The 23,777-nt window shown below is 37.5% G+C and overlaps 1 protein-coding gene and 1 long non-coding RNA gene across 7 annotated transcripts in view; one reads left to right on the forward strand and one right to left on the reverse strand.

Moving 5' to 3' along the window:
• LOC111341611 (uncharacterized) overlaps nucleotides 1–21,749 on the reverse strand; it is a 36,119-nt gene extending 14,370 nt beyond the window's left edge. Inside the window, exons 1-10 of one of the 5 annotated variants that reach the window (XM_088732374.1) lie at nucleotides 21,496–21,749; nucleotides 16,001–16,143; nucleotides 12,671–12,820; nucleotides 7,050–7,098; nucleotides 4,983–6,101; nucleotides 3,363–3,470; nucleotides 1,939–2,702; nucleotides 1,190–1,240; nucleotides 558–710; nucleotides 95–222 (exon numbers count right to left, since the gene is read on the reverse strand). In XM_088732374.1, coding sequence (XP_088588500.1) covers nucleotides 95–222; nucleotides 558–710; nucleotides 1,190–1,240; nucleotides 1,939–2,702; nucleotides 3,363–3,470; nucleotides 4,983–6,101; nucleotides 7,050–7,098; nucleotides 12,671–12,820; nucleotides 16,001–16,143; nucleotides 21,496–21,547 — 2,717 coding nt within the window. In that variant the 5' untranslated portion in view covers nucleotides 21,548–21,749. Of the gene's footprint in view, nucleotides 1–94; nucleotides 223–557; nucleotides 711–1,189; nucleotides 1,241–1,938; nucleotides 2,703–3,362; nucleotides 3,471–4,982; nucleotides 6,102–7,049; nucleotides 7,099–8,897; nucleotides 9,111–12,670; nucleotides 12,821–16,000; nucleotides 16,144–16,287; nucleotides 16,429–21,495 lie in introns of those variants that run through there. The other 4 variants (XM_088732372.1, XM_088732371.1, XM_088732373.1 and 1 more) reach the window with 4 other exon arrangements.
• LOC111341612 (uncharacterized) lies at nucleotides 9,463–16,662 on the forward strand. 2 transcript variants are annotated; one of them, XR_015991440.1, is made up of 4 exons: nucleotides 9,463–9,824; nucleotides 10,786–10,928; nucleotides 12,724–12,877; nucleotides 13,651–13,839. It is a non-coding gene; the product is annotated as an uncharacterized LOC111341612 (long non-coding RNA). The 2 variants fall into 2 exon arrangements; XR_015991441.1 differs by lacking the exon at nucleotides 10,786–10,928 and adding an exon at nucleotides 15,736–16,662 and having other exon boundaries at nucleotides 9,468–9,824; nucleotides 13,651–13,870.
• Nucleotides 21,750–23,777: the final 2,028 nt, after the last annotated feature.

The raw sequence follows: 23,777 nt of genomic DNA on the forward strand, positions 1-23,777 counted from the left end.
TTTTTCTACAACAGGAAACTTACAGTAATGTCATGTCAACAAACCTTCCACAAATTTACTTTATACTAAAATCTTGAGATAACAAAACACTTACCTCTGATCCTCTTTGCCGACGCCCCACACCCTCATCTTAGAGACAGGTTGGACAAGCAGGGTGGCCTTGGTCCTTGGTTCTGCAAGCTTGAGAGTATCTCCTTCCAGCAACAATCTTATGTCCTTACCCTGGGGGGGGTGGGGTGGGGGGGAGGGGGGTGGGATGATTTAAATAACCATTAAAACAAGGAAGGCAAATTTAAAAATTAACACTTAATAAAAAAACATATGCATTTAACAAGGCAGTCTGCCACCAATGAACCATGAACAAAGAATAGGTAACTTTTTAGGTTCTTGAAAAAAGTTTAAAAGGTGATAATTTTTTTGTGTTCAAAAGTCATGATCTTAAAACAAACCCTTTTTGCCACAAACAGAGCATAATTGGTAGGACAAGTCCAAGCTTAAATGCAACTGAATGCTTACATGTATCAAATAAATAAATTAGTTAATTAATAAGCATTTACCTCTCCCCAAGTTTCTCCAGTATGCCAGAGATCCTTTCTCTTCTGTGCCAGTGTAGAAATACAATCAGAGATAGTTTCACTCATGTTATGCGGTGCAACTTGGCTCTCTTCAAGCTCAATCCAACCCATGGAGTGCACAGGAAAACTCAAAACCTACACAAAAAAATTCACAAAATAAAATATTTAGTCCTTTCACTCCCTCAGGTGACCTACAAGTAATTAATTTACCTTACAATGTAAATACATTATCAAGTAGACATTTGATGTGGAGAACAAATAAAACTGGGATATGTTGTTTGATTTAAAACCTAATCCCCACAGCTAAAATTACAAGAAACGCATATTGAGCAGTGTGAAGAAATGATAAACAATACAATTTTGGGATTGAAGGAAATAAACAATCCCAAGTCCTTTGACCTTTGTTTCCTTAGCTGCAATGCAGCAGAGAAAAAGCTTAATATGTATTCATTTACTCCTAAAAATTCTCTAAAATGTCATTTACATGCATTTTTTATTGCGCAGAGAGGTACATCTAAGTCACAGCACACAATATCAAATTGTAGCCCACATCCAAAGTCTTCAAACTTTGTAAACATCAGGTATGAAAAAAGAATTATGTGGAATATTGGTACCTTTTGTCTTTCTGTGCTTTCTGCTGGTTTGGCTTCTTCAGTTGATTTCTTCTAGATCATATTAGAAAAAGTACGTTTTAAGTTATATTTGCCTTTGAAACAGAACTTGATCTATTTTTCATCCCTCACATGCTTTCAATGAAAATAATCTAAAAAAATAACTGTATGAGGGCTGTACAAGATGGCAAGAGAAGGGTCAGACAAAAGACCTTCTGGCCCTGCCAGATGAGGGGTGAAAGAAAGAAGGTAAGAGAAAGAGTGGGGATGCTTACACTCAATCCGTCAATACCTGCAGCCAAATATTTTCCTTTATTACACGCCTTGGGAAGTCAGAGGGCCAATAACTAAAATCAACCAATCAAAATGCTCTTACTATTACCGTTCAATATTCTCTCAGTAATGGAACAGGCACTGACCGGGCACTGTCCCGAATGGTCCCGAATGATACCGCACTTATGTCCCTTTGAACTTCAGTTGTGTAATAAATCTCTTATTAACCAAGCTTGCTCGGGACCATACTGGAAGAATATCGGCCCTCGGTCTTTTTTGTATGGACCTCGCTGTGCTTGGTCCACACTGTCAAGACCTTGGGCCGATATTCTCCCAGTACAGCCCTCGCACTTGGTTAATAAGATATATGTATTACCCCCGCCCTCTACTTAAATAGCTATTATACATATTCCAGACTGTAAGCACAAAAAAATCCAAAACAAATTAAAGACCTAGCATTACCAAAAAAAAGGCCTCACCTTAGGTCTGGTTGCAACCTGAGGCATGGTCCACTGAGTTGTTCCAGATGCAACATGCCAGTAATAAGTACCATTATCTCCATTCACTTCCTTCCAGCCCTCAGGTAGCTCATAGGAAACATTTTGATCCTCACTATCCCCTCCCATGGATGTTACCTCTTTGTTAAAATCTGTAGGTGTCGAGGGAGGCTCTGTTATGTCAACTTCCAAATAAGGTTGGACAGGTGTAACTTTGTCTGAGGAATTCTTTGTTTTATTGGATGGAATTATTATTTCCGAGTAATTTTCAATGGTGTTTCTGGGACTCAATGAGCCGTCACCCGTTTCTTCAAGTGTCACGATGTCCGCATGTGATTTTGATCTACGATGATGGAATTGGTTCTTTTCAGTTTGGCACGCAAGACTATCACTGTTTCCAGTGTCCTGTTTTAACTGAGCAGTTACATTTCCATCAGAAAGTTGTCTGCAGTGTTTCTTTTTAAATAATTTGAAACCACCCTCCTTTGACTTTTCTTCTAGTTTTGGTACTTTATCAAACTGGCAAGTATTCTGAGAAGGATCTGTCCTTTTCATGGTGTGTTCAAGGTTTGGTAACCTTGAAGGGAGTGGTGGTGGCATCTCTTCATCACTGGAGTCGTCATCATCATCACCAGATGCTCCTGGTATTCTAAGCTGATCAAGAGATTCAACTGAACCATTCAGTTCTGGCTTTGGGATCTTCTGCACCACAGCATAGGTAGGCTGGTTACCTGGTGCCTTCATATCTGTTAAGTGCAAATTCAATCACTATGTATCTATTTTTGTAACTGAGAAGGGTGGGGGGAGGGGTGGGGAAGGGAAGGGGAGGGGAAGGGGTGAGGAGGGGAAGGGGTGAGGAGGGGAAGGGGTGAGGGGGGGAAGGGGTGGGAAGAGGAAGATGGAGGAAGAGGGGAAGGGGAAGGGGGAGGAGGAGGGGAAGGGGAAGGGGGAAAAGGGGAAGGGGAAGGGGGAGGGGACGGAATGGAATGGGAGGGGAAGGGGAGGGGAAAAGGAACAGGAGGGAAAAAAGGAGGGGAACAGGAAGGGAAAGGGGAGGGGAATTGGAGGGAAAGGGGGAGGGGAAGAGGGAGGGGGTGGGGAAAGGGAGAGGGAGGAGAAGGAGGATAAGTTTCAATCCTCTTATTCCCAAGACTATAGACTGCTCATCTCTTTCATCGTTCATTAAAATGAAAAAGAAAATTTAAAAGATCTCTTTTCAACAATCACTGAACCTATTATTATAGTTTACAAATACTCTTTTCAAGACATAACCTACACCTTCATCTCCTGTCTACATTTCATTGTGTTTTAATGCCAGATTTGATATTTTTCCACAACACAATAAATCTAAAGTAGATGGTTTACACAACAGTTGGGGCACTTAAGAAAATAAATCAAGACATTACCTGCAGGTGTTGTGTCACTGATTTCTTCTGAGGATTTATCATTCAATTTTTCGTTTTGTTTCTTCTGGACAACAGCGTAAACTGGCTGTGATGGAACCTCTGCAGGTTCTGTGGACCACACATAAAAATCAACATGAACATGTAACAAAATATTTCATTTTCAAGAAATCAGGTGTCATGTACGCCTAGAATCATAAAATTAAATGTGCCTCCAAATGATGAGCCAGACTGATCACAGAGAGCAAATAATAAACACTTTGTCTGGCAGGCAAGTCCTCAAGATTCTAAAAGAGTGTTGAAGACACTGTGGTGGATTGGTAAGATTAGGGAAAAGCTGGGGGAAGACACAAAGCATTTGCCAAACCCCCTTCCCCTTCGTTGGCTTTTCATTCTCACCAAAACCTTCCTGATGCTCTAATTCATTTGATCCCATCCTTGCCACTAGGCTCTCTCTCTCTCTCTCTCTCTCTCTCTCTCTCTTACTCCTTGGAGATCTTAACCTCACTCCCAGGCTCTCTATCTCTCTTGTTACTAGGAGATCCAACCTCACTCCCAGGCTCTCTATCTCTTGTCTCACTCTCAGGCTCTCTCTCTCTGTTCCCTCAAAGAAAAGTATGGGGGAGGGGGGGTTCCAAATCTTTGTGGGGGCTTCAACCACCAATCACCACAGTTGGAAATCACCAAATTCAAAAATCATTTGTCAAATAATATGCCTGCTAGAAAGACAGGCACATCTGACTAATATGTCAAACTGATTATGGAATCTGACCATCCAGTGAGAGAAGTCCATTCTAAGGGCAGTTCTAGGGGTTTTTATGAGGGAAGAGGGGGTCTAGACTACGATTTGGGAAAAGATGGATTTTTTTCCTACAATAGAACCTGCACGTAAAAGAGCTAAGAGATCGCTCAAGATAAGTAAGTTTTGAAAAATTCAAGTTGTGTGGTGATACACTGTTATTGGAAGAATCTGAGTTTCAGAAAAGTGGTTTAAAAACCCACAGGTTGTATGGGGGGGGGGGGGGAAGGGGGTTGACACCCTCTAGACCCTGCCCCCACTGCCACTCAGTCCTGAGAGGAGATTGTGTGAATGGTGACGGTGACTGAACAGAAGTCTTATCAGAGTTAACAATTACCAAGGAGCAAGGAATTCTCTTACAGTTGATAATCATACTACACAAAAGACTTATCTGCCAGTTTAGGCATAGCTCAGTTGTAATTTGGATATATCAACAAAGTTGAAATGGTAAATTGGCCATTGTAATTACAAAAGCTGATGTTTCGAGTGTTAGCCCTTCGTCGGAGCAAATGATTGTGTTTGATAGCTCAATTGTGTTTAACTGTAAACGACTACCAACAGTAACTGAAAATATAACCATACAGATAAAACAAAACAAAAAAAACAAAAAAAACAAAACAATAAAACCAGAGATGTCTATGAAACATGGCTCTCAGAATTTCAGATACATCTTAATACCTTTTGCTGTCCACCTTCCAAGCTGGCCACGATATCAGAACAACAAAATTCAAGATAACTATATATTTTCCTTAAGCCAAAAACAAACCAAAGGTTTCTGCTTCTCATATCTAGAATTCTCTCATTAAAATACTTTAACACTGTACCTCTATCAGAATTTTCTGACAGTTCTTTCATTACTGGTTCCTTTGATGCTTGAGAGTTCAGGCCAGGTCCTGAATAAGGTTTTGGAATAGGCGGTGGAACCTTCCTATCTCCTGAAGAACTTTTTCTCTCATCAACACTAGTCCTGGATGACATCTGATCTAGAGACACCTCATCACAAGCCATAATCATATTCTGAAGCTCTCCTGTTATAGCTTCATACATACTGGAGTCTTTCCGTCCACCTGGGATTGATGGGGCAACATCACCCAGCTCAAGAGTAGGCCTCTGTGTTGAACTATTTTGTTTCTGTCCTCCACTATCATTACAATCAGTTTCCTTTGGCTTTTTCTGCACTACAGCATAAACATCATTTAATGGACCCAAAGTATGTGAGTTGTCAGTCTCTGCCGTATTCCTTTGATTGGCGGATGTCACTTTTATGTTTGTTCTGTCATAACCACCATCAATGACCTCAACCTCTTCATATTCCATTACCATTTTTTTTCTGCCCCCTGCACTTTGCCTGTCACCATTGCTATTTTCATCTCTAGAGCTCTTAGAGCTCTTCTTTGCCTCAACAGGGGCAGAGATTCCCCCTTGTTCTGTCACAATCAATGGTCGGAACTCATCTCCTGCATAAGTGTAAGATTTGTGATCACTAATTGCACTGCTGTCCACTACAACTAACTCCCCCCCTCCTGAATCAAATTTCTCTGAATTCTTTGCAGCCACATCTCCTTCCTTTGATGCCAAAACTTGTCCAAATTCAACTTCAGCATATAAATAACCAGTCTTTCTACTTTGGTCAGTTGTTAAAATAGTCTTATTCTCATCTCTGGCTGATGGACTAAGCAACTCCCCTGTTGATACATCACTGTCGTCAAGGGAACCAGTCTCATAGCCAAAGTCACCATCAGTGTTGAGTCGATCTATGCTGCCATTCTCAGAGTCACTATCACTGGCATCATAACTATTCTCTTTTTTAATTTCACTTTTCTTTTTGTTGTTTGGTTCTTTCACAGGCTTTTGAGATAATGGCTTTGTAATAGCTGTTGTTTTTGTGCGTGGCAAAGGATTTACACCTTGACTGGTTGACCTTTTTTTAGTTGCTGAGGTATCTGCAAAGGAAAATTTATTTTAGATTCAAAATAATACATAATTAGTATCAATCTTTTGGGCATTAAAGCACATTTTGCAGGCTACAATATGAATTTTGGCTTGCCCCCTTGCAAGTTTGTTTGATTGTTCAGACTGTTTAGCTTTAATTTTTTTATCAGTTCATATTTTCTCTGTGACCTCCTGAGTGACAATAATAATTATTATAGAGTTCATGTTCTTGGGCATTACCATAAAAGCCTGCGGATAAGCTGCACCCGCAGATAAGCTGCATCCTCAATTTAGCAGCTCAAATTTTGGAAAAAAAGTTTTTTGATAGAAATCAAAAGAAATCCAAAGTCAGGTCTTGAGAAGTCTTCTTCCTCCACTGTTCATCAAATGTAAACTCAATATTAATATTGCAGCAGAAAATACTTCAAAGTGTTACCCGCAATTTTAGCACTTTAGTATAATGAACATCGTATCTACCTACTTTGACATAAGATTGGTCTTTTTCTGGTATTTGTTGACAGGAATTTCTTCATTCAACACAGTTTTTTCATAGATTTTGCATTACAACAAGAACGTGAGGAGAACATTCAAAGCTTAGTAACCAGGCATTCGATCGGATGCGAAAATGGACATTCACAACACCTTTTTCAAATATTCCCGCAGATACGCCGCACCCCCTATTTCTAGTGACAATTTTTGGAAAAAAAAGTGCAGCTTGTCCGCAGGCTTTTACTGTAATATCTTTGAGGTGTCCATCAATGTCTTTTGCAAGACTAACAAATACCTTGTCATTGGGGACTAAAATCATCAGTGCATTGTGTAAATGCCTCACTAGCCCTTCTCAGATTTGAGTCACAAAATTATTTTATGTAACTCTACTATTTTATTATGTGTACTAGATAAAAAGATTTAGCTGCCTCAAGTTTGAGAGTACAATTAACCCAAAATTCAGGAGTTACCTGTAATTGAGCCAGGAGATTGCTTGTCCTGCTGAGAAGCTGCACAACTCTGCAAAAAAATCACAAATAATAAGCATATAGAAAATGTACCAATTTCTGTCAATTTTTAAACTTTATCTGCATACCACATTTTTTCATTGGCTAAGAGCCTGTCACAACCCAGGTAAAAAGTCAGCAGTGATTTAGGCGGGATCCTGCCAATCCCATCTGGGATCCCAGGTGGGAATGGCAGGATCCCAACAATACAGGTGGCATCCCATCTATCCCACCTGGGACAAGGTTATCCCACCTGGGATCCCAGGAAGGATAAGAGAGATCCCATCTGGGACTTAAGGTGATCCTGACAGGGATCCCACCTCCCACCTGGGATTCTAGGCAGTATAAGAAGAATCCCATCTGGCCCACATGTGAAACACTTTTAAAATTTAAGAAATGTGATTCAAGGTGTGTGATGAACCTGCATCTGAGAGTTTCACATGCATTAAGATTTAGAAAAGTCCTGGTTCCAACATTTGAAAATATAATGTGAAAGAACACCATGTGAAAGTATAATGTGAAAGAACACCATGTGAAAAAATCATGTAAAAAAAAATTGCTCTCAAAAGTGTGAAGTTACCCATGTAAGACTCAGTCTGCATGTTTGATTGTTTTGACCCAAATTTGCTAATTTAACATGCAAGTGAACTTTGAACAACCTGCAAAAATCTACCTACAAATAATGGTCTTTTCATATATTCATCATCATCTAACTTTCTTATATGTATGTGCTAAATAATGCACTAGGGTAAGTTATACCAAAGCTCCTTGAAAAAGTAGGTAGATCACTTTGCTTTGCTTTCAGAGAGTGATTTTATCCCATCAAAATTATTATGAAGAACAAATTTGATTACAGTAAACAGATTACAATACATTTCCAGTAAAGCTATGAAATTGCAAGTTAAGTAAATCAGAATGAACTTTTAGTAAGAGAAAAGGAGACGATCTAAGCTGGAAAGAGGAAAATGCCAAAGAGATGAGAAATTAATCATTATTATAATAATAACTGCAAAATGATCACATTAAAATAAATGCAATCAACATTAAAATAAATGCAATCAACATTAAAATATGCAGAATTAAAGTGAAAATTAAGGTTCCTGATAGTGACTGTGTTTTAGAGAGTTTTATGATTAAGCAGAATTCAAAGTTGACTGATCCCATTTTTTGCAAGTCCATGTAACAGATGACCAAAGATATTTATTCTGAAAAAACTAACCAAGATATTCTCTACTTGCAAGAAATAAAAATTGTGTATATTTCATTTTGCCTAAAAACACAAAATTAAAGCGCAATTTAATTCTGACAGAGTTAATTCTGATCAACAGTCTGCAGTTAAAAGGATACTAGCTGGTATTAAATTTAATAAAAAAAATATAATTTAGATACACAGACAGACTCTCTACATTCAGCTTTGCACTAGAAACAAGAACCTATCTAAAACATTTTATCATTATGATAATCTTTATTCAGAGTTACATCTGCTAGCAAACAAAACACCAACCATGATGTATTTATTGTAAAGAAGAAAATATCTGTATTAAGCTGAAACAGCAGCTCAGCATTAAGAAAGATTTAAGTTTTCAGGACTATGCACGTATTCTCTGAACAGCCCTTTAACATGTGCTTGGTGCTTTGTTCAGAATAATCTCTCCACATGTTTTTATCATCGTGTGTGACATGAATCAATAATGAGGCTGGGATAAAAACACCCTGGAGAAAAGATTAAAACAGCAGCCACAAAAGTGCAAGGAAATTTGTCAAAAGTTAGCTATCCATCAAGAGTTTAAATTGTGGAGAGTCGACTGTTACCTTTTCATGGACGGATATTTTGCAGCCTTCACAATACAGTGCCTCACAAGTGGCACAACAAATAACTGGTTCTTTTGACTCACAAACTGTACAAATTGCTTCCTTCATGATGTAAAATAAAAATATCTTTCATCCAAAAGAAGGATAAAAGGCATACTGCTCTTCAAACACTATTTATCAATATCCTCATTTGTGAAAGAGGTAACAAATGAACTTCCTTTCCAATCAATAAAGAAATGTTTTATTTGCATATATTTACATCTCTGCCACTAAGTCACAGTTATTTTAAATGCAGATTTGGAACAGGTCAGTAATAAATTATACATGATACCTGCTAACAATATATCTGTGGCTATCTTAATTTGAACTTGTAAAAAAGAAAAAAAAAACAAGCAAATAGGAAAAAATTCCTTCTTACAAAATATTGAAATATCAGACCACAAGAAAAACAAGTTCAAGCATATGATTTTGATATCAAAAGTTCAAAACAATAGTTTCTAAATCTGAAAGGGTGATTGAGCCACTTAAAATAGACCTTATTGTCTTTTCTCAGGGATTATTCATATAACAGCACAGATTAGAATTCATAAATTCAAATGTGTATTGTGTTCAAAATAGCAAGTTTTTTTACATACTTATGTGCGACATTGATAAGAAATTTTTATTAGATATTCATATGATTTCACACATTATTTGAGCAAAAGAGAGAGGGATGTTAGATACAGACGCAAAGCTGAAAGGCAAACAAACTTAGGTTAAGCCAGCATAGAATAATAATACCGATATGTAATCTCCTTTCAGCCCTGTTTCAACAGTGGCAGAAAGGAACTTTTATCATCAAGTTAATTCTGAAGTACCTCTCAGTGGGATTCTAACCTCAGAAAGAGCATACTGTGGCAAAATCAAGAAAGTCCAGTGGCACTAAAGGTAATTAACCTTGCATACAAAAGATTTATTGTAAACACAAGACATTGGCATGCTTTTGAGAATGACACAAATAAATTAAGTTGCATTCACTACCACTGATGCATTCAAATTCAAGTCATTCTGAAAGTATTGGTCAAATGTTGAATCTTCATCCATTGCTTGATGGATGGCAGTAACTACTGACAATAAATTCTAATCTTGAAATTTTTCTTCTAAAACTTCTGGCATAAAAAAAAGTGAAGTTTCATAACATAAGCGATAACTAAACAACACGGTGTGACTAAACATCTGAACCTGAAACTGTGATATGTTGGGAGTACTTCTACATAAGAAAATAGAAAGATTCCTTTCAGAAACAATATGCTGTAAACAGCACACCATTTCAAGTTAAGGTTTTAGATTGAAGGATAAACTGAATTCGTGTGCCCTGTATGGATTTGTTTGGAATCATGGCAGAAAAAAATTCAATTTGAAAGAATTTATGGTCTTATACATGTGTAATAAATGATAATCAGCAGATTTTTACCAAGGTTGCTGCTAAACCTTGCACCAGAAACAGATTTTTTTTCAATGTAAAAAGATCTAGTATATGAACATACATAAAACAGAACCGTTAAAAGCCCTAAAAACTAATCAGTTATAAAATTAGTGCTGCAATTTCTATGAGCAATGTTGACTGCTGTAGTCCACTCATAAAGCTATAAATTTGAATGCATTTCAAACTTACATGTATTAAACAAACCTAGACTTTTCAAGCATCAAATTTTAACCTCTTCCCTTCTGACAGTGCAAACTCCCTGGTGCAGTATTCTCATGTAAAGTACGTGCATGTTGTTTTTCTTTTTTTCACTGTTAGTAGGACATACTGCAAAATCTTCACTCACACAACCCTCCAAGAGAGCAGTGCTGTACTTAGTTACTCATTAACTCCTTAGATTTGATCATGAATTCTCCCTTCTAGCTGTTACAAGAATTTGGAGTTAGATCAAGATCACAAATGAAGGTCTTCCTGATAAGTTTGAGTATTCTCATCACCTGTTACCTGGTTTATGTAAGGATATTATAAGGAGAAGTCACAAGTTAATCACTTCTTGGAATTAAAAGGTAACAAGGTGATTGAAGATAGTCTCGTATAACTGCTACCTTTTGAACTGATTTGAAAGTTTTAGGACACAATTTGAGAATTGAAAATCTGGACCACAAAAGCAAAAATAACTAAAAGCAAAAAATTTAAAATAAACTTACTAACTAAAGTCATCAAAATAAAATCCAAATTTTCTGACTCATGACTCTCTAAATTTATTTACTTTTCAAATCAACTGCAAAGCTGAGGGGTTGTCTAATTCCGATTTCTAATTATGAAATTGAGCAAAATTCAAGTCATGATAAATGTATGTAAAATTCAGAAACTACTTTCATCTGTACCCCTAAGCAATGGAAAACAGCACTGCAACCTGCTTAACCTACTGACGTCCAGTGTGCCCATATGCGCCCATGTGGACCCACACCCTTTCTATGCCTTGTGACGTCATCACTTTTAACCCTGGAGCACGACTTTGAGCACGTACTTGAACAGGTTGAAAATATCTTACAAACGATACCAGAATGAGCACAACTGAGTGAAGGAGATCGGAGAAATAGCCAAAAAACCATGTAACTTTGACCTGAAAATCTGCACGAAAATCTTGTTCCATAACCCACCTACCTTTCTGACCATGTGGTTTGAAAATAATGAGTAGTTTCCTAAAAAATCTCTACACCAAAATGAAGCCTACCCAATTTTGCTTTCTGCACGTGCCCGAGATTTTCAGGCCGCCATTTTGCATTTGGATTGAAAGGCCGTCGAGTGTACGAGCTGTCAATGGGTTTTTGGTAAGTTTGAGCTTTTAAAACCACAACAGTGACCAGAAATCTGCTCGACTAGCTTCAAAACACAGTTTTTTCACAAAAGCTGTGGCCATTAATGGGTTAAAAACCAATCATTTCTAGCAACACAAGTTCAATCAGTTGCTCAAGAGCTAGAATGAGATGTATTTAAAAGATCAATAGGTAGCACATGATCAAGCCTTCTTGAATGTCTAAATAGTACCTTTAAGTTACCACTGTGACAGTATAATTCATACGAGAATAGCCAAGAGAGGATTTTTCCTCAAAACATCAGAACAATATCAAACAGACAAGTCATGACATTCATTTGAAGAAAAACATATTTTAGGGGATTGTCAGCTAATCCAATATGACATTCTCTAAACTAACATCACCTAAATTGTATGCCAGACAGTAAGGAAAATTACTTAATAGATGAGATCTGGATGTGAAATCGTTAAGCCTGGGTTAACTCTGTCAATTTGAGTGACCCTCATTTGGCTTCCAGTGTCACTGGGCTCTGGGCACCACATGCACGTCATAAACTTGTAAAATCCAAAAAGTACTTGCAGTGTTTTGCCACGATGGACATAAATAATTATAATTTCTACAATGAAAGTGATGACTAGCTCTCTAATTTTTCTTCCTTCCTTGCCACAGTCATTCTTCTTGCATTAAATAAACCATGCAGCTACAAGTCTGCTATTCCTTTTTTTACATCTACAGTGTAATTCAAGCTTGAACAGCTACATATCATTTACTATTATAATACTCAAGCAGAAAATATCTCCACCTATTGTCGATGTTCGGCCTTAAAACCCAAATTGCTCATACTTAGCAATCTGTGCAGTTGTTTTATGCTAGTTATGACAAGAAGGTGCCTGACAAACTCTCTTTCCTTTCACCAAGTGCAAACTGAAATAATAAATTTTAAATGAAAGTAACTCAATGGTTTAATAACGTAATGGTTCGGTAGTTACCTTGTTGACTGTTGTTGAAGAGTTATGAGCAGTTTGTTTTGTTCTTGTTGCAGGTTTTGGCGGGTTGGTGCGATGTGAAAGAGCTGTTTTTCCTGTGGACTTGCTACCAGCAGCCTCACTGGGTGTCGACTTTGATGGTGATGCAGTTTTCTATATCATTAATATTAACAGTTATGAATTAATGATATAAAATCTTATCAATCCAAGGTAAGACTTATTATTCTAACAAACTTTTGAAGTAGCTTTAATATTTGGAGCTCAAGAAGTTAAACCTTTGGCCCTTTACAGTGACTAGTATCTAATTTTTCGTTACCATATCTCTCCCTGAGTCAAACATAAAAGGTCACAAGAATAAAGGAAATGACCACCAGCTAAAGAGGCTCCTGATTGTTAAACAAATTCTCCTTGTCAGCTCCTTAGGAAATGTGTAGAGAATAGTATGGAGAATATGCATACTGATGTTAGAAAGAAAGGGGTTAAAGTCAATCTCTGAGCAAAAATATTTGATGATACTTCAGGATCGGTCTGTTATTAAACACTGGTGCAGTATTTGATAAAATGGCCCAGGAATATTCTCACTGCAAGTCAGAGAATAATTATATTTAATTAATACAGTATCTGCAAATCAGCTTAAAGATGATCTTGTCACAACACATGCCTCACTGCAACAAAGCTCTTCTACAGAAGTAAACTTTGCATTCTTAGCTTATCAATTCTATTCAAATTATAACAACACTTCAAAAAAAAAATTGGAATTCAAAGTAATCAAGATTCGAGATGGAAAAAATTATAAAAAAAAAATGAGACTGACAAGAAATTCAAAATTTTCCAAATGATTTGACCTCAATGTCAGGATAGGACATTTGCCAACAATTTTGAAGAAAACAAACTTTTTTTTTACTTATTTTTTCTGACTGCTTTCTCCATGTCATTTGGGCCACACAAGCATGAATAACTTGCCACTTTGCTTTTGTTTACAGCAGTAAAAGAAACCAGTTCACCATAACACCAAAGCCATCCCTATTCCAGCCTTTTCAATTGTTTTTAAGCAGTGGGGGTTGCAAAAGTTGATTCACCAGTTCCACGCAAAAAAACCACTTGTTTACTCACAGACATGACTGCACAGGTCTCGGGCACGACATTGGTTAACAGCCAGAAGTTGACTTAACGTCAAGACATCTGAGTGTACCAGAGAAAGTGGTAAATATTATGTGATCTCTAACTGTTAGCTACAATACATTGTTATATGTACAGTACTGATCAAAAGTAAGTTGACAGTCTTGATTCAAAACTCAATTGAAATTAAGAACCAAAGATCAAGAATCAAGGCTTGTGAATAGAGTATCAAGAATCAAATAACAAGAATCGATGATTGAGACGCTCAAATAACTTTATAAGGATCTCAATCTGCAGTTTTGAGGAAACTATTTAATTCTGGCACAAAAACAATAAATAAACCGGGGTTCCAACAGGGATGATTGTCTTAATTCAAAATCAGAATTCATGGTAAGGCTTCCAGCAAAATAAGGCCCTCAATCAATCAACAGAATATGTCATATTGCTTTCACTTGCATTTTATCCAGTAACATTTAGAGAATGCAATTGGTTTGCATGCAAATCAGGGCTCGACACTAACTTTTCACCTTATTAGTCAAGTGGCTAGTGACAACTTAGACATTACAACAATTTCAGTTTGTTTACAAGCCAAACTAGCTCGAGGAAATTGAAAACCACTAACCAAAACTGAATTTCTACTAGATTTCCAACTGTAGCTAGTTGGCTGCCGTTAGTGTCGCGCCCTGCAAATCAATATGCATGCATATTAAGGCACATCACTATTCCAAAATTTTACTAGTAAAGATTACTTGAAATGTATGCACTTGCATCTTGGTGAATTGTTAGATGTGACTGTTACTTGTCACAAACTTAAAGAGTTGACCAATTCACATTCGTCTACTCAAAGCAATTAAATGGAATGTAGTCTTCAACATCCTCAAAAATACCAGTAAGTCTCAATTTCCTTTTCAAGTTAAAAAAAAATGCTTTATCTGATCACAAAGTCATGAGTTCAATTTTGTTCTTAAGAGTGAAACAATGACAGCTGAATTAATTAAAGTAAAAACTTTCCACAGATCTGCTAAAATTACGCATTTAGCTTCAAGGCATGCCACTTCAAACCGGTGTATAATTATTACACATCAATATCAAAATGCTAATTTCGAATTTTTCCATTGCCCCTTCTCTTTTCTGGGTTATTTTTGCTTCTGCCTTTTTTTTTTTTATTTGACAAGAGAGATGTTTTGGTTTACTTTATTCCTTGATTGGTAATAATTCTTGAGTTTCAAGGACTCGCGAGAAACCCTCATAATTTTACAAAAGCCTCAATATTCTACATACCCCAATATCAATGATCGTTTTATCTCGGATTAAAAATAGAAAGAGCAGTTGGATATTTCACAGAGAAAATTCGCAGTTGTATATTTAACTAGGGTCAAAGAAATACAGAGTGACATGCAATCAAAGAATTCCTCCAAAAAATCTGTCTCACAGAGCAGTCTTAAAATCAATTTTGTTCAAATTGGTACCTTTGCCGCTGCCAAAACGTCAACAATATTACTTGTTCAAATTAGGAAATCAAACAATTCAAAGTGAATTTATTTTCTCTGACAACCTAAAGAAATACTGAGAAAAACAGTTTTTAATTATCAAAGGTGGTTCTGAAACACGAAGTTCGACCACAACATCCAGTCATGTTCAAGTAAATTTTTTAGAGCATGATGTATAATGTGTTGAAAGTAAAAAGTGTTGTTTACTCAAGCAATAACCGCTCGGAGGGGTGCGAAATCTTAGATAGAAGCTACGTCAATTCTTCTTCCCACACGAAGCAGATTTCGTACAATTGTTATCTCCGCAATCGTCGATGAAAGACCAAAATTCCAATACAAATGCGAGAATAATTATTCGTTTTTAAATTGTTACAAAGCACATCTGTTTTCTGAAGATTGCTGAGATGTTGGTATAGCTTTAATGCGATGAACAGTGAATTAAAAATCCTTTATCAACAGACATTGAGCTTGTGAACGAACATCACTGCGAGTGGTAAACCGTGTGACCAGTAGAGAACAGCGCAACTACGCAAACACCCTTCAAACAATGACATACAAATGGAAGATTTTCTAATTTTATGAAGAATCACAACCCATCGAGCAAGCCGAGAACAGCATTCGCTGGAATTCCTTCGGCCCACAAAATCTGAGAGAATAAACTTTCGATATCACGAACGAAATACAAACAGCGATAGCATATGAGATTTAGCGTCAATTTTCTTACCTTTAGCGCCGTTTGTCTCCCGTGAGAAGAGCTTGGGCGTTCGCTACTGTTAGCAGACCCTCGACTTCGCTTGGAAGAGGGTTCGGTCTTTTCACTGACTTTAGCTTTCTCAGAGAGATCTGACAAACCTCTCACTTTGGTGACTAAAGAATAGAGAGATGACAAACAAAGGGAGAGAAGAAAATTCACTTAGAATGAAGCCATAACAAACTGTTTCTGTCGATCGACAAGCGGTCGATGGTTTTGAATTGGAGAAAACACGCTCTGTACTTCGCGAGTAGCCAAACCTTTTTCAACTTTAAACTGGGACATAATAAAGATGCCAGAAATAAAACTTTGAAGGCTTTGTAGATCGATCACAACACTCGGGATTTCACATGTTTCAGGAGACGAAGGGAAGTAAATCCCCTACGATGTGTATAGTTTCAATGCAGACTAGACAGATTGACTTAGTGGCAGGAAATAAAAAAACAGCAAGCTATCATGACGTCATGATCTGCCTCGCTTGCATTTATTTAGTATTTGCATTTTCAAAGACAACTAATGAAAGCTGTGATTAATAAGAAAAAAGAAAGTCTTTTTAATTTTCAATGAAAAATCTGATAACAATTTTGACACTTACACTCAATACTTAATTATAATAAAGACATTTGCTTTTGTTTTACTGGTTTTTTATTTCTTTATTTCTTCAGTAAATCGTGCACGTACTCAAAAAAACATTTTCCTCAAATACATTTTGGGGACCTTAGCTTACAAGGGTAAGACTCGAGGCCAAGAACATTTCTCAGAGACCGTATTTGAAATTTTCAGGCGCAGTTTTACGAGAAATAAAAAGAATGAACCTGATCGATATATAACACACAGATTACATGACAAGCATGATTTATAGGATTACTTTTTCAACCAAAAATCCTACTGATAGAAATTCAGAATGAAGTTGAACTATTATTAAGCTTTGCTAGATCCATCCGAATAAAAAATCTAACTACCAATGAGAAATACAATTTAACCCACACGAAGGTGACAAAACACATCCGGCACAGATCTCCATGGCAAATAATTTTTTAAAAGCGGTAGACCTGTCTAGGAGTAAGAATCCTATAGCTTGTCGAAACATAACGAGTGTCTGGAAACGTCGAGTTAATCACGTCTTTCACCACGTTAGCGAGGGATCTCCGCCATTAAGTATACATTTCTTATTTTACTACTTTGAAGTAAAAGAACTGTCGCCCGATTTCTAGATAAGCTGTCTTACGTAAGCTAAACAAAAGAAAAGCCTGAGTTTTACGCACGCCAAAATTAAACTATACAATGCGGTTTTTTCAAAGTCACGTTTGATTGTAGGCAACAGATTAAAAATTCTGGTACTCTTGAGCCGATAACTCTTTTATAGTACCCGCTCTGTAATATATTAACGGCAGGTGAGGGGAAGTCTTTTTTTATTCAAATAATTCCGTAGGGGTGGTGAGGCATTATCCATCGTGAGACGGGGGAGGGAGGGGATATTTACCCGTACCCAAGGTTAACTGCGATTTTCTAAAATGCCCCGTATACAGTAAGTTCGCACGAAGCACACCAATTTGCAAACTAAATTAGCAAAGTCCAGTGTGTTCGAGATCGATAAGTGGAAAGTTCTCGAAAAATTGGACCTTTACAACATGTACCCCAAAACTCTGGGCTGGTCAATCTGGTTTTGCCTCCAATCAAACCGGTTTTGGTGCGCACGCCTTTGTTTTTCATGTACACAGATGACCAAATCTGCGCCCACAATAGTTCAAGGGGGCCTGGAAAAGGATCAGTTTCTAGGCAACTGCCGCGCATGTTCAAACGAGCAACAACAGGACGTCAGCAGAGCCTTTTTCCCTTTTCAGTTCGAGGACGGGTTAAAAAGGCTCTGCTCGCAGGGTACTTGAGGGGTTTAGCTACGTTTAATTCTCGTTCTATAGAGCTATAGCCCCTCCTTCACCCACCCCCAGCTCCACCCCCCGTGACATCTCAGATTTCATTCCAGCCTCCAGATGAGTGGAACGGGAGAGAACAGGTGTAGCGGTGAGTGATCGATCATTACCAAGAGAATATATCAAGAGAATATCACTTGGTATTCTCTTGTAAATATTTATCACCCGACTGCTGGTTGGGGGGACGCGGCGGGGGGGAGGGTTCGGAGGATTTTGGTTGTGTCACGATAAGGTTTACCTGATCATTCCATAAGGCTCTGTGATGTTCTTATGATCTTCCTCCATTGGCAGTTAATCGCCATCGATTTTCTATAGTCTCCCTTAATACTCTGTTGGCGACGACTGACCACCCTTTCCGTTCCCCGTGAAAACCATGTGATCCTTCCCCCTTTCCCGAAATTCTCCACCACCTCCAAGGCGATGAATTATATAATGACTGGTCTCACATAGTACATCATCTGTTCCCGAAATTGAGTAATGTTGCACTTCCTTCATTTTAGATCAGTGTTGGCCTCAAGGTGATTTATAAGAAAAAAGTTATCATGCAAATTCTTTAAAATTTTCTTTAAAATATTCCCTACCAAAGTCTGTTTCGAAAACTACAATAAAAAAAGATAAGTCAACATGCTTGTTTAAGAGATATTAGGGGCCAATCTTACCCCATTCATGCCTGTACGGGTACCAATCACGTGCGTCATTTCATCTGTTCGCGGTACATTTTGCGGTAGCTGGTAGCAAGGTTTTAACTATAAAACTTGAAAAAGTACTTGATGGGCAGAAAGTCTCGGGCGTATAAAAGACTGTAATAAAAATTTTGCGTAAAAATATCATGCAATTCTTCGAGGCGTTGCTTTCAAGGTCATAATTTTCACCCTCCAGCAACGGCTAGATATTTTTCCCTTCAATAATTTTTTTCAATTTGAGTTTAGAGGGGATAATTTGAACACCAAAATCATGCAATAGAAAATATAAGTTACCGTCCTCGTTCAAGAGCAAAAGACCATAGTACCCGTTTATCCTGTCCATTGATTGAAAAACAATTACTTGTTCTCGCAATTAGACCTTTATAGATTATGCTAGTAAAAGTAGTATGTTATGCTAGTAGCATTGCTTTTTTGTGTGGCGAAATTATGCTAAAATTATGCTCTTTTTTCCAAATTGTGCCCCTTTTTAAAAAATTATGCTCTGAAAATTGCAGATAAGTCCAAAAAATACATTTTTTAATTAGATGCCGTTGGTCTACCAGATAGAAACGCAACAAATCCACAATGAATTCAAATGAACATGTGGTTCATGTTAACATGCACACGAGCATAGTACTAGACTATATAGCTTATCTGCGATTGCGCCATTTTGTAATTTGTAGCCTTGCCTGATGAGAGGTACTGGAACTAACATGGCTTACAATGTGACTTCCGGTTTCGGTGCACCCCAGACCTGGGCTCAGACCGTTTCAGACGCCACTCAGTGATTCACAGTGCTACAAATGCTACTACTTGAACTAAAACTTAAAACATCGAATAACAGCACCAAGTGCTTGGGAGTAGAGATGAACAATGATCAAATTAAACAACAAACATATGAAATACATATATATGAACTGCGGTTATGAAACGTATATGTGCACGATCCTTCGCAGTAAAGCACCATTTAAGCAATAGTGAAAATCAGACCTGAAAAAAATTCAGGCCTGTACGGGATTCGAACCACTGACCTCTGCATGCGATACTAGTATCGCACTAGTATCGCATGCAGAGGTCAGTGGTTCGAATCCCGTACAGGCCTGAATTTTTTTCAGGTCTGATTTTCACTATTGCTTAAATGGTGCTTTACTGCGAAGGATCGTGCACATATACGTTTAATGATCAAATTGTAGTAAAAAATGATCCGATAATGCGAATTATGCTAGCATTGCTATTTGACAGAAATTATGCCAGTTTGCTCAAATTATGCCAAAAATTATGCTAGCATAATCTATAAAGGCCTACTCGCAATGCGCACCCTCCTTGTCGCCTGCTCGCGTGATTTTTATGCGCAGTACGGGATGCGCAGTGCAATACTGAGGAATCACTTTAGCTGATTTCCTTCGGCTGTCCCGTTGAGACTAGCCGATACAAGAAATCTAATTTTCTTCCTAGGAGCCTTTGATCATTGTATGATTTCGAATTTTAACTCCTTTAGTATTGTGCATTTAGTGCCTTTATTGTTTTTGTGTTTAGTCCGTAAACTTCAACTTCCGGTGACTGAAAACTGATAGCAGGAGTGGGGAAGGGCATGTTCTCAGAGTGCCTGAGAGGGACCCTGAGACTGTAACATCCTCGTAAAGAATGAATGATCGCCATGATTCAACAAAGAGTGTATTAAGACGTGACAGAACCCAGAACAGAATCGGCACTGCAACCATAGTGAATCCATTAGCGCAGTTGACCTTCTTCAGAGAAATAAGGGCCTCTTATATGAATTTACTACTAAGGAGTCTAAGGTGCAATTTTGTTCCTTGTTTGTATGCATGAGAAATTTCAGCTCGTTAGTAGAAATTTTGGCCAAGTGTTGTGTATATGGGAAATTTCATCTCAGCGAAGAGACATGAACAACTGAAGCACCATCTCTTGAGTTTCGTCACGGTAACTAAGTTAAATTCGAAGTGCTGCTAAGGGGATTATATTCCTGAACCTATTTGAGATATCCGTAACTGATCTAACCGAGTTTTCATACAGAAGAAGGGTGAAGCAAGATCCAAAAAACTGAGAAATCTTATGTAATGAGGTTCTTCATGCACTCAGAGGTTTCTGGAAGAAAACAAATATTGTTTAACTGAAAAACATGCCAAACTAAGCTCAACGCGCGGTAGTTCGTCTTCAGCTGTGGTTTCTTTTTCATATTTTTTTTTTTGTATGGTGTGTTGTTCAAGTTTGTTGTGTTTCCTGTGTAATAAATTTCACCTGACTTCTTGAGGATGAGTTAGGAGAAAAACAAAAAAGTTACGGTTAACAGACTCATCGCTCAGTTTTCATCGCATCGCTTTTTCCAGATAACTCTTTGGGTAGTAGTTAAAAAAAAAAAAAAAAAAAAAAAAAAAAAACCGAAGATATACTCTTATCCACATAATTTTTTGTTGCTTTTCTTTGACAACCTAAGTGGTTGCAATCTTGTATGTGTCAGGTGAGTCCATTTTCATGTAAGATTTTCACTCCACTTAAACATGTTCTTCTACGCAGGGAGTCCATCTGATAACAATAAATCACCAGAGGGGATATTTCTTTGCATGACAGTATCCATTCACATTTTTTTTTTTTTTGCGTATTGTGTCAACTTGTTTTTTCCTTGAGGGAGGGAATCGGAACTTAAGGCACCGTTAATATTATCTGCGTGATGTTTTCCTGACAATAAATACAAAACTAACCAGAATACGCAATAAAACATTTTGCAATAAAAGATTAAAACGTTCGCGGAAAGCAAACAAAATTCTCTCGAAAATAATCCGGCGAAAAGATATTTATGATATCTTTTTAAAAATTTCTTTAAAACAGCGCCTACCTGTGTTTCTCTCGTGCCAGTCAGTGTGAACCAAGTCGACATTGGAATTCATTTTTGACTTTATATCAAAACAACTCTACTTCGATAACCTATTTGTCATCGAGGAGAAGTACATGCACACAGCCTGGGCAAAAATAAAGAATTAGTTAAAAAAAAAAAAAAAGGTTCAGCCAGATTTCCGTGACATATTCCTTCCTTGTTATATGCGTTCGCCGGTTATTTTCGATAGCAAAGGTTCGAAAGTCTATCAAATGTTACTTCAAGCGTAGGAGATATGGCTCGAATATTTTGACTAAGTACTTATATTTTTTTTGTCTGAAGGCAGATATCAGCATTAATATTTGAAAAGGTTCTATAAATGCGCTCAGTGGTTTGTTCAAATTTAGGAGAATTAGAGTTATTTTGATATATACACGCCATTTACATCAGGCGATTAGACCTCAGCTGTGCTTTCAAGCCAATGAGGAGAGAATATTTTTCCTGGGCCTACGGGGATGAAATCGACACACAAGGGGCCGGCATATCTTCACAAAAATCCTTGTTTACATCATGAATTGTTCTCAAAATTAACCACTTCTTGACGGAGTTCTGTAATCAATTTCAACGAAACCCTTGGTTCCTTTATAGATTAAATAATAAAAATAACCATTTTTTGCAAAAGTTTGGACACGATTTCCAAAACTCCCTGATTTTTCTCTTCTTTTAGTTCATTGAACTTTGCATTACAACCTTTTTTAAATTTTTAAGCTTTTAGAGAAATCGTAGCGTTTTCAAAAGTGAAGTATAGCACGTCCATCAGTGCTCATTAAACCCGCGTTACCTTTGAATGTTAATTTTTGAAAGCATATACATGTTTACGCGCCACGCAGTCTGGATAATGGAACAATTGGGATGTTTTGGGTTTGGAACGTAAAAATCGACTATGCATTTTTCTTAAGAGAACAAACAATTTAAGAGTGCTTTCAAGAGCACACAAGATTATGTAAGCCATGATAAATGGAGTTTTTTCGGTTTTCTGAAGGAGGATTTAAACAAAAAAAATTGACGTAAACTCCATGTTTTTCGTAAGTTTCATGCAGATGTTTTTACTTCTCAAACATTAATTTCACTTCTCGCAGCATTCTGAGTTTGGTGAGGTCTAATTATTCCTGTTTCCTGGCGCAAATAACATTTAGATCAATCCTTGACAAAAGATCAAGTATTTCATTCAATAAAAGAGAGATCATCTTCATCAGCAACTGCGATGCGCTGATAATGGGGGCCTACATGCTAGTAAAATCTCTCTATCAGTTAGAAAACGAAAATGTGTGTGGAAAATTAACTCACAAGTTCTTTACATAGCGTGATTGCAGTCCAGGGAAATTCGCAAAAATTTAATCATTACTTCTTCAGTGACTTGAGAATGCTTTTGTTTGGAATGTGAAATTGAATATCAATTCCATTACGACTATGAACTTAATAAAATGGTACGAACTGTAAGATCGATGCCTTCACCACTACACCACACTGTTTTTTTTTTTTTTTTTTAATGCGTTATTACGAACTTACCCGAATTGCCAACGCTGAGTAATAAAAATTCCTCTGAAAGCTCTCTCCCCCAGGGGCTGGGGAGGGTCTGAGGATTTTAGTTGTGTCATAATCAAATTTACCCGATCCCCCTTAAGGCCCTGTAGTATTCAAATGACTCCCCTCCCCACCCCTGGCAGTCAATTCTTTATAGTCCATATTTACACTCTTTTGGCGACGACTGATCCCCTCTTCGTTCTCCCCCATCTCCTGGCCCTCAGGCGGGAAGTAATGACTGGTTCCTGGTTTCCCGCGTGGGAAAGGTAATGGGGGAGGAGTGGGGCGAAAACCCATGGGGTAGGAAGAGACCCGTCTGTTTGACACTCATATGTGGATAGATGTTCATATCGGCAGAAACTCTACATCATATCAAGAATGTTCTTTTCATGCAATTGAAAAAGACACTGACCCTGGCTTTTTGTATTTTTACACCTTCATTATTGTAACCCACTTCATTTTGGTCTACCCAAATATTAACTGATCAAAATGCAGCAACTAGAGAGATTTCCAGATTGCTAAATTTGACTGCATTATTGGAAAAAGGGTCAAGTCACTCCATAATCAATCTCATAATCAATAAACATAAAAAATACATCCTCATCAAAATCACGAACCTGAACACGAAAAAAGTCGTATTAAAATATGAAAATACATCCTCATTAAAATCAAAATAGGCTCTTTGCATGCCTTAATCACATGATCAACTTTCGGTAAAC

This window comes from Stylophora pistillata, chromosome 9 (assembly GCF_964205215.1).
Source record: "Stylophora pistillata chromosome 9, jaStyPist1.2, whole genome shotgun sequence".
Classification (NCBI taxonomy): Eukaryota; Metazoa; Cnidaria; class Anthozoa; order Scleractinia; family Pocilloporidae; genus Stylophora; species Stylophora pistillata.